At 37.7% G+C, this 17,820-nt stretch overlaps 3 protein-coding genes across 3 annotated transcripts; 2 read left to right on the forward strand and 1 right to left on the reverse strand.

Annotated features, from left to right (window-relative positions):
• Window positions 1-4,003: 4,003 nt before the first annotated feature.
• On the forward strand, window positions 4,004-4,980 carry EV154DRAFT_571280 (uncharacterized protein; the record flags this gene model as incomplete). Its single annotated transcript, XM_051606251.1, has 5 exons — window positions 4,004-4,054; window positions 4,120-4,314; window positions 4,412-4,617; window positions 4,683-4,761; window positions 4,825-4,980. 5 exons carry the CDS (start codon window positions 4,004-4,006, stop codon window positions 4,978-4,980), a joined length of 687 nt encoding a protein of 228 aa, XP_051450865.1.
• Window positions 4,981-9,852: 4,872 nt separating this feature from the next.
• Window positions 9,853-12,124, reverse strand: EV154DRAFT_488059 (uncharacterized protein; the record flags this gene model as incomplete). The annotated part of the gene is made up of 5 exons (XM_051599055.1): window positions 9,853-9,902; window positions 9,941-10,105; window positions 10,166-11,030; window positions 11,510-11,822; window positions 11,850-12,124. The coding sequence occupies 5 exons, from the start codon at window positions 12,122-12,124 to the stop codon at window positions 9,853-9,855; spliced, it is 1,668 nt and encodes a 555-aa protein (XP_051450866.1).
• A 2,986-nt stretch (window positions 12,125-15,110) lies between these two features.
• Window positions 15,111-16,933, forward strand: EV154DRAFT_571283 (uncharacterized protein; the record flags this gene model as incomplete). Its single annotated transcript, XM_051606252.1, has 9 exons — window positions 15,111-15,186; window positions 15,268-15,323; window positions 15,366-15,479; window positions 15,621-15,923; window positions 16,001-16,148; window positions 16,225-16,478; window positions 16,533-16,621; window positions 16,652-16,755; window positions 16,815-16,933. The coding sequence occupies 9 exons, from the start codon at window positions 15,111-15,113 to the stop codon at window positions 16,931-16,933; spliced, it is 1,263 nt and encodes a 420-aa protein (XP_051450867.1).
• Window positions 16,934-17,820: the final 887 nt, after the last annotated feature.

Below are 17,820 nucleotides of genomic sequence, written 5' to 3' on the forward strand. Positions count from 1 at the left end.
CATCAACTGGCTTATACAAGGTATCATGGTATTTGAGGTAGGTTTCAAGCATTTGATGTTTAACCTTTATCCATTTACTTTGGTCGTTAAATACCTCTAATGCTACAGCTCTAAAGCCACAATTTCCATCAGCCCCGAGGTCATGAATTGCAGCAATAACATTTTTAGGTTGGATATGAATCCAATTAAATGCTACATCCTTTTTAGCATTACGGTAAGAAGTGACTCTAACAATCGTTTACATGTAAGTTTATATATAACGTTTTTATCTGCATTTCTCGTACCGATCATAATGCGATGTTTCTTTTTCAATTTTCACATCACTTTTGGTATAGTTGGGGTCTTGAGAAACAAAAAGGGTCAACTTTCTTTTCTTTTGTTCAAGAGCTACCTCTCTTTTTTCGAAAAACAATTTTTTTCTTTTTCTTTCAAATTCTTCCTCTTCCTTTTCTTTTTTCTCCTTTTTTTTTATCTCCTTCAGCTGGTGTTCGTCGAATAGCTCCTTCGCAATCTTCAGTCTCTCGGTGCTACTTTTGATACCACGCTTCGACTTGCGTCCCTTTCTGTTTGTATTTACAGATGGGGGTTGCAGCTCGTCCATTTTCATTACTGGCTCTTTGATATCCAAATCGGCCTTTTCTAATACTTTAATAGCATCACTTACTTCTTGTTGCGTTCCCAAAGAGTTTATTTTGGTAAACATACCATGCAAAAGCTTCTCAACACGGAGAATCATCCTTTCTCTGTTGTTCTCTGGTCCCTCTTCTGTACGTTCTATAACAATAAAATATTGAGCGTTCCTATTTTTTTACTTGTGGAATAATTTATTTAAAATTACCTTTGGACGGCAAAGGTGTGTCATTTTTAGCTGGCATACTTTTTCCATCCTCATTGCAGCACTCTTCTTCACTTTTTTCATCCTCATCAACTTTTGTTTTATAAAAAATATGAATTTGTGAACAAATTACCTTCCTGAACCCGAATAGTGGTATCTACAATTTCGTCGTCTATTTTTGTTTTTGTTTTATCTATTTAATTTTAATGCAGCAATACTGTTTCTGTTTAACTCACCTTCTCTATCAAGATCATACCTTGCTTTTGCTGCATTTGTACTCGTAACTTTGGCCTTGACTTCGTTTTCCACATTCACTTCGTCTATTATTAAATAATTGGGATTATAACTTTATTAGTTTTCTATTTTCTTAAATTACTCACAATATTATAGGATATAATTTCATAAAACTTTTAAAAACACATATCGAACAATAATGATCATCACATACATTTAAGCAACACAACAAAAAGTGTAGTGTACCATTTATAATATATCACAATTGATGAACGATTTCGTTTTATTTAAATATATTTACCGAAATAGCAATACAACCATATACAGGTATATCATACCCCCCCCCTCATTTTACTTCCCATAACTGCAAGATAAAAAAAGAACTTACCGTTTTTCTTCTCGCTAACATTCTCTGCCATGGCTTTACCTTCATCTTTGTTTTCGTTAGCCTCTTCGTAATCTAAAAGGCAGACATCATTAAAACCATCTATATTTGCAAACATGTGTCTTTCTTTTCTTCTTCTATACAATACCTTCATCACGCTCAAATCTCCAACGTTTATCTACAATCGACAACGGAAGCACTCCGGGATTGTTACTGATAATACAAGGGCATGGTAGATTATATCTAACACGATCCCAGCAGTTACAGTCCTTGCCTTTGGACAGAAACGAATCTTGCAGCGAAACAACAAGGTTTGTTCTTATCTTATCCATCGCGAAACGGACAACTTTAAAGGCGAGATCTTTAAAGCGATACTCACGACTTTCATCAAAAATAACAGAGCTGATACTTATTCTTTCTATTGCCAACCTTCTGTACCTATCTTCTCTCTAAAAATTAAAAGTTGGATTATGTTATTTTAACACGTTTCCGAAGACAAATAATTGTAAATCGATCATACCTTTTTTTCGTAATACGCATGCATACGCTTGGTTGTCAAGCTCATCCTCGAAGCAGATTGGCTTCCCAAAGCTTTCTTCAATCCAGAATGGAAACTTTCGGCTCTACCAGAAGTTCTATTTCCCATATGAACATGTTGGTTGGCATAAAATCCAGCCCATCGTTTCATTTCGTCCTCCTTCATCAAACTAAAATAGCAAAATTAATTTTGATATATAAATTAAGAGCATGTATAATTACAAATACTTACACGTCTCTCAAATAAGACAACGCTATCTGTCCATCTTCCTTAAAATATCCAACAGTTGTGATGATCTGCTGAAAATGATCACTTGCTTTTTGCAACGAAGTTAAATCCGAGCTATTCATCATAGCCTTAAATTCACTTTCGGCTTCAGCGACACGCAAATTATATTCTACCGAAGTGACCTTGCCAATAGCCAGCTTTGTTGACATCGTATTCCAAAGATGCCATGAGCAAAGCAGATGCTGGCTTTCTGGAAAAACTGTCTCAATTGCATTGCGTAAAGCTTGTTCGTTCTCAGTGACAATAACGGAGGGCAACTTGAAACTGGTTTCAGTCGGCCAAACAGCTTCCCTTAATTCTTCCAAAATCCATTGGTAAGTATCCTCAGTTTCGCTGTTCACAAAGGCGGCTGCAACGGAAAAGGTTTGTAAACGGTTTCCTCCTTTGACTGAGGAGGCGTTGCTGGTTCCAACAATGTTGACGAGGGACATTTTGTGGGCATTTGTCTTGTAGGTGGCGTCAATTGTTATAGCCTCGGGCCAGCGTCTAGCTTCAGAAATTGCTTTTTCGTGAATAAAAAACATTCCCTTTACTTCTTGGTTTTCTTTGACCTGGATACGAATAACGTACCCAAGATTTTCCAGCTCGGTGATAAGTGAATACATCTCTTTTCCTCCATTGTCGTTCAAATAGAAAGATTGGATGTTCTGGATATCTTTTTTGATTATATTGTTCACATTCAAAGCTTTTAAGGTCTGATAACGTATATATAATGAACACATGAGATATTTTGTGTTATTAATAAGAATACTTACATCCATGACACTGGTGACAGGGTCTTTATGTCCACTGGCCAAAAGAGAATAAATTCTGGCCATAATTTCGGGGCTTTGCTTGCGATGAATGGCATATGTGGTAACGTCTTGTGAAATTGGATGATTGTGGATCATATTATTCTTGGTTACAGTTAATCCAAACAAAGTAATCGAAGCAGGGCAAAGAAACTTTTGGGTACTTTTTTGATAGACTGTTTTTGTTTCAGGCACGGAAGAAACGTTTTGTGAAAGGTCAATAATTTCTTCGGTAACCTCATCAACAAGTGTCGTATTTTTCTTTCCAAGATCACGCTTAAAGCCACCGTGCTTACAGATGTAAGCATATTGACCTTTACCAGGATGAGAGTCTTTAATGGAAAAGACTACGTTGTATTTTTTTCCAAAAGTACTGATCGCATTCTTCAGTTCTTCCCTTGTCTCAAAGTGTTTATCTACAGCAAATGTACGATTGAATTCAGCATGCATGCTGTCACGCACATTTCTAGTTTGAGAGAACATTAAAATTATAGCAAAGAGAAAGCAGTAGTGCCAAATTTGTTCATTACCCCACATTTTTCAAATACACGATCTCTAAAATATGAAACGTCACTCTTTTTGAACTTTTGAATGTCTACGTCACGCTTTTTGAACTTTTTAATGTCTACGTCATGCTTTTTAATATTTTTGGGTCGGTACTTCAAATCAACCGTGTAAATCGACCGTGTATCAAGATTTACCCTTTTTTTTTGTTAAAAAAAATGTTTTTTTATCAATATTTTCTTCCTAAATTGAATTCTGTCAAAAATAATGTTGCAATATTTTTTTATTATTAATCTACTGCTTAAAAATGAAAATCTGTTGGCATTGAATGTGAAGCCTCCAGTAATAAACGGTCCTAAAATGAACTACTAAAATTCAGAAATACAAAATAACTTTTATAACTGCTTCCTTACCTTATTTTTTTTAAAATGAACAATCAAAACAACAACAACAACCCAATCAATCACCAATTTATTGAAGTGACATCGAATCGTGTAACCAATGGTAGCAACCGTCCCATGCTACTACTGTTTCAGAAGAACAGGAGGTTCCTGTCGTCGTTCCTACTGCTGCTGCCGTTTCCCCTGCTGCACCTGCTACTGCCACTACTGATGCCACGGATGCTGCTGCCACTATTAAGTTTCGGATACCAGATACACGCGCTCAAAATGGAATTCAGCTAGCACCTTTGCTCTTATTGAATTGTATGCTGAGTACAACCAGCGGTTGGAGTCCAATCGTACTCTAGCTGAACGAAATGAATTGTACCGTGCATGTTGCACTCATTCAAGACCAAAAACATCACCAATGGAAGCTGACCTTTGAGTCCATTGAAGTCTAAGTGGTATGCTCTCTGTGCTGCCTTCAGAGATCGCTATGATAGGTTAAATCCAACTGGTACGGCACGAATTGAAAACTGGGTTTACCATGATGCGATGGAGAACCCCACCAGTGAGGTGCCCACCGTGACGCCAACTACTGTGTATGCCTCTCTTGCTGGAGAAACAATAGATAATCGTGGTAAAGTTGCGGTGCTAGACAAGTAATAGCCGTCAACAACGATGGTGCTGAGAAAGGTGTGGCTCGTTGGGCTGCCAGTTAAAGTAGAGCGGTCGACCAAACGATCGAGCATCTGGTCACCTCTATGAATGAGATTGAGGCACGTTGTTTTGATCATGTAGAGCCCGTGCGTTGAACGTTCAATAGATATCTTGCTTGTTCGACAACGGTTTTTGGTCCGATGTTGGAGTCAATAGAGAAACGGGACCAGGTGCAGTCTCGCATCGCTGAGCAGATGCAGGGCAGTTTGGATATTCAGCGCCAGATGCTGATGGTATTGAGAAGGGGTTTCGGCTCAAGAAACAAGAACGCTACCAGCTACAATGCGTTTGAAAACGGTGGCTAGGACTACACCAACAAAACCAGCCACTAGTTCCGCCCTGATGTCAATGGTATTCCTGAAGCCTATGACTATCAGTTCAACAGTTCATCTGCCAGAATCAACAGCGTCTACAACAACATCGACGTCAACAACACCCACACCAGCAACATCGTCGTCAACAGCACCCTCCCCAACAACACCTTCCCCGACAACACTGCCTCGACCCCCTCTACGAATGATATTACGATCAACGGCAGTGTCACGACGGTTTCTCCTGTTCTGTCAGATTTGCTTGAAATCACTTAGAGTGCATCTGCTTTTCAGTAGTTCCTAACGTGTTTTGTGACATTTTTGAGCGTTCATCTCCGACTAGTACAAGTAATATAAAAGGAAATTTATTCATAGCCAGATTTTTTTTATGTGGGGGAGATTTTTTTTTTTTTTTTTTGAAGAAAATTTTTCAGTGGAAGTAATATTGGGCCTCCGGCTGCGATTTCTTAGGCCGGCTCTAAACAGCTTCAGATCAATATTTCAAGCCTTTCAATAAATATACTAATTTTAAAAAGGGTCACGTATCTTAAGAATATACTTTATAATATATATTCTAAATTAAAAGTGGTTCTACTTAGTACATAAAAAATGTTTAAACTTTTTTACCCTTTTTCAGGGTTGGTGATATTGAGCCTCCGGCTGTGATTTCATAGGCCGTCTCTTAACAACTTCAGATCAATATTTCAAGCCTTTCAATTGATACATTAATTTTAAAAAGGGTCACGCATCTTAAGAATATACTTTATAATATATATTTGAAATTACAAGTGGTTCTACTTAGTACATAAAAAAGTTTAAACTTTTTTATCCTTTTTCAGGGTTTGTGATATTAAGCCTCCGTCTGCGATTTCATAGGCTGTCTCTAAACAATTTCAAATCAATATTTCCAGCCTTTCAATAGATAAATTATTTTTAAAATGGGTCACGCATCTTAAGAATATTTGTTCTAATGTATATTTTAAAATTCAAGTAGTTCTACCAAGTACACAAAAAAGGTTGAAGTTATTTCAAGCCATTGCTAACGATTATATAGTCTGTGCGCGGTTTTGTAAATCGTGAGCACAAACAGTGGGTTATTTCAAAATCCGAACACGGCTAATGATATTAGCGGTAGGTTATTATTGGCTCTAAAACCTTTTTGTACAGGTTGTGACATTTTTCCCCCGCCCCCACCTAAAAAAAAATGTGGAATCCAGAATCTGTTATGTTTTTTAATTTAATATATGTAGATTCTCATTTTATTCAACATAAAAAACAATCCTAACCTTTCAGATGGGATATTAATTATAAAGAAAATGTGTTTTACCCATCTAAATATTTGTCTCTGCTTAAATTTTTTTTAGGTACCACCTAAAAGCAGATGCACTCTATCCTTCGTCCGATGAATATAAACCTCATCACATCGACAAAATTATAACTGGCTTTTTTTTCAATAATAAATTTTTTTTTTTTAAAAAAAAATTTAGTCCTTAACAAATTTAAGGAAAACCTGTATTAAAGATGTGCAGGCGGGCACTGTGACCTATAACACATGAATCACCCTGCTGTAAGAGTAAAGGGAAGAGATGTAATTTGAATTGAGCTCCATTTATTATAATTATCAGATATATAAATCTGAGTGCTCCAGTATCGCAACTCTTACACTATTCCCCCCACAAAGGGTATTCTTTATACTAACTCACTAACTAATAAATGATACTTTATAATAATAATTCTAATACTCGTAGCTAATATCTAAGCTCTGTAAATATCCTTGATATTCGCTGTTGTTCTTTTGGGCCGATGGTTTCTCTTGCTATTTTTATTGTTGATCTTGAAACGCATATTTGTTTTTGCTTGTAAACTTGAAGATTTTCCACGGACCAGTGAACTTTGGTTCGGCAAACTTCTAATTTTCTTTCATCTTGATTTTCCAAACATGATCGCCAATCTCGAACTTCTCGTTCTTGTTCCGATTACGATTGTAGTATTTAGCTGGTTCAATTGACTTTTTTGAATATTACTTCGGATATCCTCCTGCAATAATGGTATGTAGTGATTAAGATAGTGCATCCATGTTTGCGTGTTATAATTCTGAGCCTATATTTGTGGTAGATTTGAAAGAGCTGGAATTTTGGCTTTTCTAACAAACATGGCTTCAAAGGGAGTGAAACCAGTTGACGCTTGTTTTGACGTGTTGATTCCAAAAGTAACAAAAGGTAGATAATCGTCCCATGTACGTTTATCCTCTTCCCAATAGATAGAGAGTGAAGCTTTAATTGTTGTATTCATTCTTTCCACTAGACCATCACTTTGCGGGTGCTCAACTCTGGTTTGGATTTTTTTTATGTTGAGACGTTGACAGATAGCCATCATTGCTTTAGAGACAAAATTTGACCCATTGTCTGTTATAAACCGGAGTGGTGTAACAGATACCGGTATTAACAAATATAACATGCCATTTGCGATAGAATCGGTATCAAAAATATTAAGGCTGCGGTGATTGTTCATTTCGTGAAGTAATCCATGAAAACCAGGAGATATTTGTTGCCACGATGTGTTTCTGGGAGAAACGCCACATCTGCTGCCAAATATTGAGCTGGATATCCAATTGGTTCCATGCTCGTCAATTTCTTGAATTTGTGTGTAGGACTTGTATCACTTTACATCCTTGACACTTTTTTACATACTGAATAACATCCTCATGCATCGTCCACCACCAGCCATTCGCTTGTGCTTTTTCAAGTGTCTTGTCCCGACGACTGTGACCGCTAGTTGGATGATCATGAACCGCTTGTAAAAAATCAGTCTTCATTGGATCCGGGATAACCAATAGAACATCGCCTTTTTTGTTAATACGACATCATATATGATCTTTTACCACAAATGGATGTGTTATAACAGGTTGTGACAGAACTTCTTGAATTTTAATATCCTCTTTCTGACCGTTCCGCAACTTATCTGCTGGAGTATTGCTGTCAGCTCCCTGGGCCATTATGTGTAGAGTCTTTTCATTTTCTATATCTTCTTTAGATCGTTCAATTCGACTCAACGCATCCGAATCCAAGTTATCCTGTCCTTTCCGGTGTAAGAGTGTAAAGTCATATGACCAAATATCCACAATCCATTGTGCAATACGGCCTTTGGGGTCTTTTGTGGCAAGTAACGACTTCAACGCGGCATGATCAGTGTAAATAACAAATGATACGCCATAAACATAACAATGAAAATAACCTAACGACAAAGCCACCGCAAGACATTCTCTTTCCGTTGTAGAATAATTTTGTTGTGCTCTATTCAGTGTTGGACTGGCAAACGCGATAGGACCACCATCTTCTACTAAACAAGCACCTAGAGCGTAATTACTGCTATCACAATGTAATTCGTATGGTAAATGACGTTGCGGATATGCTAATTCTGGGAGGTCACATAATCTTTTTTTCAATATTCCAAAAACTTGGGAGCATTCCTTTGACCACGTCCATTCAGTACCTTTCTTCAACAACGCATATAATGGACTAGCTAGCATCGATAAATTAGCGATAAATTTATGGTAAAAAATACAGATTCCCAAGAATTGCTGTAACTGTTTTACGTTAGTTGGTTCAGGCCATGTTCGAATGGGCCATGTTTTGACGGGGTTACTCTTTACTCCAGTTCCAGACACGATAAACCCTAGAAACTTCACTTCATCTTTTAAAAAAGAGGATTTCTTTAGGTTGATTTTGATATTCCAATGATTTAATATGCGCAATACTTCGCGAACTTGAATGATGTTTTCTTCTCTAGTTTTTGCGTGACAAAGAATATCATCTAGGTAAATGACTGTTTAACTAGATACACTCGCTAGTAGTGTATTTAAGAATCGACAAAAGGTAGGAGGACTATTACATAGGCCAAATGCCAGTACATTAAATCGAATAAACCAGATCTTGTACGGAATGCCGTCTTACATTTATCCTCTTCTCGTATTGGAATTTGCCAGTATGCCGCTTTTAAGTCAATACCTGAGAACACCGTCGATCCAGATAGTTTATCAATTAAGGTGTCCATTCGTTCAACGGGGTACTTGTCTTTTTTGTTACCTTGTTGAGTTGGCGAAAATTTACACAAAATCGTAAGGATCCATCTGGTTTAGGAACGACGACTAGGTTCGCGCACCAAGGAGAATTGCTTGGTCTAATCACGTTTCTTTTTAGCATGTCTCGATTCGTTTCCTCTACGACCTCCTCCTCTTTTGGCGATAGTCTGCGACCTCTAGTTACGATAGGAGGGCTGTCCCCCATGTTAATGACATGACAAACCGGAGCGTTAGTAATTGTTTGTACTTCTGTTTCATCATATAACTGTCTGTTCAAAAGTAAGATATCGATAATTTCCGGGGGGATACCTTCCATTAGCCCTAGTTCTCTGTCATCTTCCAATGCTACTGCAGAGTTGATATGTCCAGTTAGTAATAATGATCGACGAAGTAGTTGTTTATATAATGGATCAATTAGCAACTTCATTTCCAAAAACCAATCCATACCAAAAATGGTAGTAACATTCTGAGTTCGCACCACTCATAGTACGAACTTTTTGAATAACATATTTTGTATTGTACATGGTATCCATACAGCTTCATTGGATATTCCGCTTGATGAGTTACCATATGTTATCTTGATAGGCGGTACCTTGACAAAAGTAAGACCATGTCGATGTGCTTCCTCTTCCGAAATAGTAGAAATATTTGCTCCGGTATCCATCAACACTTTGGTGGTCATAATTCTATCGTCGATCCCGTTTTTTACCTCTGCATTTAAAACAAATGATGTTGGGTCGCCACTACTGCCACATAAAGTAGGCATTAGATTCTCATTCTTGTTATCAAAGAGTTGACTGTGGTTGAAAGCCGGACTGTCCGAAGGAAACATCATCTTGTAAAACAAATGGTTAGTAATATCCTTCTCCATACTCGCACTCTCAGTCCCTGAACGTCCCCCATTATCAATCGGTTCCGCGGTTTGTGCGTTGTTACTTCTGTTGCCAGAAGATTTTGGATGACCTTCATTCTTCTTAGACTTCTTCTCCTTGCTCTCCGAGTCGTTTAATGCCTTGGCTTTTTTCAACAAAATGCAATCTTTTGCGACATGATTCGTTCTTTCACATATGAAACATTGTCGAGATTTATTTGAATTACCTTTGGTTTGAAAACTCTTCCCGCCTCGATATTGTTGAGCATTAATATCACATTCCATTGGATCATCTCCACGGCTTTCGGTACCCATTGGAGGCCAGATTTTTGCCGCTGAAGGAATCTTCGCAGTGCTGTTAGACGAATGGAATGAGCTGTACCGTATGTTTTGTTCTACTTCGATTGCAACTCCAATTGCTTCCAAAATATTCTTTGGCCGAGTAGGCAAAACCGCTTCACTCACGGACGTATTTACTGCACCATAAACATAATTGAGTTGTAGTTGACTATTATCTTTGGCAATTGTGGTTACTTCTAACAATAGTCTTGTGCCAAACGAAGTCATCGCTTCATCACTTTGTTTCATGGTACGCATGGCTGCAATAGCTTTAGCCATCGCCTCATCCTCTCCGCCATAGAAAGCCTGGAAAGCCGTTACGATGGCTTGGAAATCCGTTCTTGTAGCTTCATCTACTGTTGCCCACCACTTATTGGCATAGCTTTGCATTGCCATCATAAACTCATCAATGCATTCGTCATCAGTATATTTATGATATACAATGAGTTTACGAAAGTTAGCTAAGCATTCTTGAGCTATGGGGCGCCCGACGCCATTGAAAGGTGGTGTAGGGTGCTTACGACGATTCTGTTTATTTGGATTAGCAGCTGTTGCCTGTCCTGAATTAACATGGTGTGACGAAGAAAATTGCTGGGCTCGAAAATTCTGAGATGGTGTTGCTGAACCTACCGAGAAGTTGTCCCAATTTACTGCATTACTGTACGTCGAATGCGCATCAGAGTGAAAAGAGTTTTCTTCTTGTTGCTTTTCAGTATGATGTAAACTGAGGGGAATAGGAGATGCGGTTCTTTGCTAATCTAATAATCTTGTGTCCATCTAAATTATGACGATAGTTTTTGACTGCTATTTATGATGGATTATTTATTGAAATAAAAGAACCAACTAAAAGAAATGCAATTATGTGAACAGAAGTTAAAAGTAAACAGGAGGGAGAAAATCTTACCACCAAGTTGGTATGGGTGAATTGAATGGGAAGACAACAAAAGAAACTACAACTACAACAAAATGACACACAACTACACTTCACAGCATACAATTAACGACTGCTAGATGCCAATGCTTAAGCTAAAACTTACCAGTGTGTCGAAAATTAAAAGGAGAAAAGATAAAGTAAAGAAGAGAAAAAAAAAAGAGAAGGGAAGACGATGATGCTTTCGCATACAACGTTTTATATTTGAAGGCAGGAGCATGGAATAAACAAAAAAAAGGGTGGAGTTACAAAAGAGGCAAAATCACGTTACTTCAAATCACATCTTGTTAAATGCTGTGACCATTAAAGGTTGTTCCTGTGTCTCCAACGTCGTTTGTTGCTCGTACAAAGGTGTCGATTTGGAATTTTCTTCCAATTTAGTTAATAATCTGCGATTTTCTACTCGACGTCTATCATAGGTTATTTGGGATTTTGCCAAATCATCCATCAATTGATTATTTTTCTCGTGGTATTCCGAACAATGACTCGAAAGGTCATCGATTTGAATTTCATAATTTTCAATTTTATGATTTTTCACCTTAAGTTGTTCTATTGACTCTCCAAGATCACGACGGAGTTGGTTGACTTCTGCTCTTAGTAGTTCGACCGAATTACTTGTAGTTTATAATTGTTGGTTGAACAAAGCTTTCATTTCATTCATACGTTTTTCGTCCTGTTCTGTCCAACGAATTCTCTCCTCTGTTACTTCTTGTTCCATACGTTTAATTTGTTGACTATGTAACTCGTTCTGTTGACTGATCCACATAGCATGTTGTTCTCTAATTGCAGCGACCTCTGTCTCATATTTCTTATTGAGAAAAAACATAGCTTGACTAGGAATCCATTCCTCGGGTTGTTGACTAGGTTGTAAATCCAAACTCCAGTTGGAAGAACCATTATCGATATTCCCGCTCATTTCAGAATGAGTAAACACAACTTAAATATATGTTTTAAAAGCGATATAGGGTTGTAATAACAAAATGCACTAATATACGCTTTAAGCTACTCCACCAATGTTAGAGTAAAGGGAAGAGAAGTAATTTGAACTGAGTTTCATTTATTATAATTATCAGATATATAAATCTGAGTGGTCGAGTATCACAACTCTTACACCTGCTCTCCAAATACAAGATCAGCAGGATCAAGAACTACATCATCGTAACCTAGCTCCCCGCTTGCCTTACATGCATTGTGTAGAATAGCACACGACCCGATGATGTCCTTGATATCCAAAATATCATACACGTAAATATGGAATTGTGTGAATCTCCACCGATGAACGAACTTTCCAAAAGTTCTTTCAAGGGCCATTCTTCTGGCTGAATGCGACTAGTTGAATAACCTCTTGCGGTGATCCCAGAGACATTCACTTTTAGGGATTGGCGTAACCAAATTGGCACTGGTCGGATAGGCCGAATCACCGAGAAAATAAGATCCTTTAGGGAAGTCATGCCAAAGATTGTTCATGATCTTCCAGCTGAGATCACTGAAATTATAAGCTGAGTGGTCTCGACCTCTGCCTAGTGTATTCAAAGTAAATTAGTTTTCAACTCTCATATTTATATTGGTCATTATTACCAAAGTCTCCTACACGAATGTAAGTAAACATACATGAAGCCTCACAAATAGCAGTAAGTTTAACGGTTTAATTGTTTTTACGTCACCGGAACCCTGCTACATAAGCGACTGGATTTGGCTTATGAATGGTAAAGTGTTTGCCATCAATAGCGCCAATTGCATCAGGAATACTCATATCAGGACCTTTGTTAAATCCAGCAGATATAGCACTCACCATGACTGAATTGGTAGGCCAATCAATCATATAGCCAAGCCCATCGTTGACAGCCTTCACCATACGCCTCGTGAATTTGGTATAACTGCCATATAAAAGACCATACAGGACATAGGTGCTTCTATATCCAAGATTACAATTGGACAGTCTCAAAAGACAGGTAGCTATCTGAATGTAGATAGGAGCGTGGTTTGGTGTCTTGAAATCTAATTCGGGATGAGTAGACAACCTGTTGACAAGCCAATTAAAGGAGGCCCTTCCCATTCGATATGTGGCACGGAAACGATCTACTTGGTTTTCGTCGTCTTCGTTGAGGTTAAGACGTTGTACCTCCCAAAAAGTGTATCTTTCAGACAATCTTGTGGCACCTACACCGTCATTTCGCATTCTGGTGATAATTTCTCCGGTAAAAGACGAAGGCATGGAAGTAAAAGCCATTCCAAATTCAATCGGAAAATCGGCAGCAAAAAAGTCGTACTGCTATTGCTGTTCTCTAAGCAAATGCCCATTACTGACAGTAACGTGCAGCAAATTTACAATTTCTTGGTTCTCGGTAGCAATTCTTTCTCTAAATCCCAGTGGCGGACTGTGTGGTAAAAACCCGAAACATGTGGTAAAAACCCGCAAAATTTGGTGGTAAAAACGTCCATTTTATACCACCTGTGATATGGTAGTACGAGTCACGTAGAGAGGTTAAGGAACAAGTAAGAACTAACAATCGATCAAATGTTTTGGAACCAATTTGAGATTATATCCCCTTTACGTCACCTTTCTCATGCCTATCCCTATACCCACCCACATCGTCAATATAAAGTCGTAAAACTTGAAACCTAATAAAATTAAGTCCTTTTACAACCCCAATTCGCGCGATATCTAATACTTTCCAGTCGACGTGGGAAGTTAGATTATAGTCAAGGAAGAGTAACAAAAGAACGATTTATTAAGCCTTCAGGTAATTGAAATCCCTATACAACACACCTTATGTTGCGGAATTGTAGTACACTTACCACCACAGGTGGTAAAACCCCAAAATTATACCACCTAATGTTGCGGGTTTTTGCTTCATGTTGCGTGTTTTTACCACCTAGTGTTACGGGTTTCTTCCGCATGCTGCGTATTTATACCACTTCTAGTACCTACTAAATTCCAGTTGAGGCGTCTTTTTACCATAATATAGAGTCCTTTCCTTCAGAACGTAGTACGCACGTTATTACATCACTTTAACTATATTATTATTGATGCTGATGAACCTTTATACTGTTGTGCAATCAAGAAATACATTATATAATAAAAAAGCAGGGTTTAAATGAAAACGTTTTGTTTTATTCAATTTCTATTTTGTATTTTATTTTATTTATTATAATTTTTGTACTATCATCTCCAAATTGATAAGGTACACTTACCTCCGTAATACTTCTTGCACTTACCTCCATAATACTTCTTGCACTTACTATTAACGGGCCCAATTAACACCATACTAGCCAAACAGCCGCCTATAGATACAGGTAACATTCGAGAGTCCCGCGAGATGTAGCAGTATATAGACCAAATCATTTTATCAGCCTAAAAAAAATGCAGCCTAAAAGAAAAATTGCAGCCTAAAAGAAACATTTACAGCCTACAGTGCAGCTATTTTACAATGAACAATTTTTGGCTCCGATTTTTCAAAAAAAACCAAAAACTCTATCTCCTCCATGAATTCAACAGGTATCCAAAATCCGGCTCTATTACATTTTTTATTAGAGAGTTCTCCACAAACTAATAGAGCTGGAATTTGTTTTTTCCCACAAAATGTTTTACAGATGGCAAAACAAAATTGGCCATTTACAGTGGTGAGACCCAAAGATGTCCGGGAGGTGCTTAACTGTGAAAAATTCATAAAAATCTATCAGATATATCCCGGTTAATCGTTTGCCCGTGATAAATTAGATTCCTCTGTCAAACAATATGAAAATCAACAATGTAAAAATGGCACTTTTAAGTTCTGAAAATGTCCTTTTCAGCCAAAATTGTTCATTATAAAATAGATGCACTCTAGCACTGAAAGTATTCAATGTTGTTATTAACAAGTACTATTTCAATCGTCCATTTGGGGCCGATTCGGCCCCAAATGGACGGTGGTGTTTTAATCAATTTCTCCGTGACTTTTGATCTTTTGTCCAATAAAAACATATTGAATCAAACCGGTAAACCTTGAGCATTATTACTGTACCTTTTTTTAAAATAATTTACTTGCTTCCATCTCGACCATTTCACCATTGGAATAGTCCCCATCTTGAAAAAATCAAATCCCAAAATGTCTGAAAAAGATAAACGTACTGCTGTTAATTCACTTATTTGAGTCTCTTCTCACTATTTGAGAAAGACTGAGGCCCGTGAACTTTTAAAAAGAAGGTTCGACTTTAACGCACCTGGACTCCGTTTTTACGGAACAGTCATTTCGACTAAACCAGGTGCTAATGACAAGGTCATTTGTAAGGTAAAACTAGACGAATGTCCTGACCATACCTTCACTTTGTTTGGGAGTCCTCTTAAGTATGAGGGGCTTAGAGTTGTACCAACGGTTGTTACTACTACTGCTGCCGTTGAAGAGGAGGAGGAGGAGTAGGAGGATGTTCAGGTCAGCGAAGAGGAAGAGGAGATTAGGCCTGTAAATCAAGATGACTGGATTATGGGTGAGGTTACAATGGATACACGTCTGACCTCTGGAAAGGACTATCATTCCAATAAGGCCACATTTAATCTTTCGAACAAGTTAACTGTTAGTCCTGCCGAGTACTTTCTTTATTTTTTGCCTGTGGAGTTTATCAGTGATGTTGTGATTCATAACATCAACCAGCATGCTTTGAGTATCATGAATACTTGGATCAGTGTTACGTTTGTCGAGTATTTAACATGGATAGCTCTGTTAATGAACAAGACTGTAAGCACCATGTTGATAAAAGGGCGTATTGACACATGGGTTAAAGTCATCTCATGCCTAATATTAACTTCACCGAGTATATGGAATACGACAGGTTTTTTGCTATTTTGATATTCCATGTATTTGAAGTACCCAGCGAAGCCCAACAACTTTTGGATCCACGGTATCAAATTCGCCGATTCTTGGATGCTTTCAATAAGACATTAGCCAAAGCTCTGACTCCTGGTAGGTATCTCTGTGTGGACGAAAGTATGAACCAATGGCTCGGTAGTGGTATGCCCAATTTGAAGAAGGTTCCTAGAAAACCTCACCCCATCGGCCAAGAATTCAAGACGCTCGCTGATCATGACACTTACTGCATTGTCGATACTTGATACAGTAAGGGATCCTGTGAAGAAGAAGTATGACGATGTAGATAGAAACTTGATTGCAACGTTGAAGCGTTTATGTGAGCCTTGGTTCTTCAACGGTAGACCAATTATTGGAGATTCCTGGTTTGGCTCCCCCGAAATGACTTGTGTTTTGCTAGACCATGGATTGCATTCAATTATGCAGGTAGCCAAGAGAATGTACTAGCCTCGAGGTATGCCTCGCAATGATATCATCCAGTGTCTCCGTACTGAACGTGGTAGCTATGTTGCCATGTCAAAGTCGGATCACCATGGTCACCACATCTTCGCATATGCCTTCAAGAATAAGTAAGCTAAGGTCTTGTTATCATCTTGTAGCACTTCAATGACATCCAACGTACCACGTACGTATAAAGGAATCAATGGACAGATTGTTACAATCACCCGTCGCCTAGTGTTTCATGATTATGAAAGTCATAAGAGTAATATAAAGCCGTATAATATAAATAATAGTTTACTTCATACATTTTTTTTACTATAGGCAGTATCGATGCGAACAACAATAGCAGAGACAACATGATCTCTTTTTATGATATTATGAAAACCCTACCGTTGGGAAGTTCGTTTCTTGTCGTTCGTCTTTGGTATTGCGGAAGCTAATGCCTTCAGTTGCTTCACGATCTGGGGGTGCAATCGGGATGTACTCGTTCATTCCGACTTTAAAAGCAGGCTTGCTCACTCTTTACTTGTTAAAGTAAAGAGTATAAAACATACTGTACAAGTAACTGAGGCAGAACCAATGCATACCCGAAGCAGTTATGCCGAGGGATCACATGCCTAAGTTGCTCTTGGTAGCATATTAAAGCGCCAAAGACAGACTTGCAAGTTCTCTGAAAAGCGGGGATTTAAGCCCAAAAGGGTATCCAAACGTTGTGCGTGTAACGATAAGGGCCAAGTGTTCTAAATGCCATATCTACCATTTTGTTGAAGATTTGAATAAATAAAGACACGTCTAAATAATTTGGGGGATATCTTAAATATATTTCAAAAAACCTTACTTTAAAACAATTTTTTTTGACTTGGTTTTTTTGTGAAACCGATGGTTTTGAGTAAAGAATATTTATGACAAAGTATTAATATTATCTTACAAAATTAAGTAGGATAATAGATGATATGTTAAACAACTTGAATGTAAAAAGATTTCTAAAAAAAAACAGATTTTTACAGTAAAAAAAATATTTTTTATGACCGTCTATTTGGGGCCGATTTTTTAATATAGTACTTGTTAATCGTCCATATATATTATAGAAATTATAGAGCATTCTATTAGGAAAAACTTTAACCTTTCACAAAAAAAAAGTCAGTGTCCTTAATCGAGATCTTTAAAAAATAGTTTGATGTGCTTGCGAGGGCCCTAAATTACACATATTATAAATCCGATGAACAGAAACATTTTAATTACAGAAACGCCCGCTTAAAACTCCGCCATTTCCTCCCTTTCAAACTCCGCTCCTGACTCTGGCGGTCATTTTATGCTTGTATGATGT

The sequence above is a fragment of the Mucor mucedo genome (assembly GCF_025094135.1).
Source record: "Mucor mucedo strain NRRL 3635 chromosome Unknown EV154scaffold_220, whole genome shotgun sequence".
NCBI lineage: Eukaryota > Fungi > Mucoromycota > Mucoromycetes > Mucorales > Mucoraceae > Mucor > Mucor mucedo.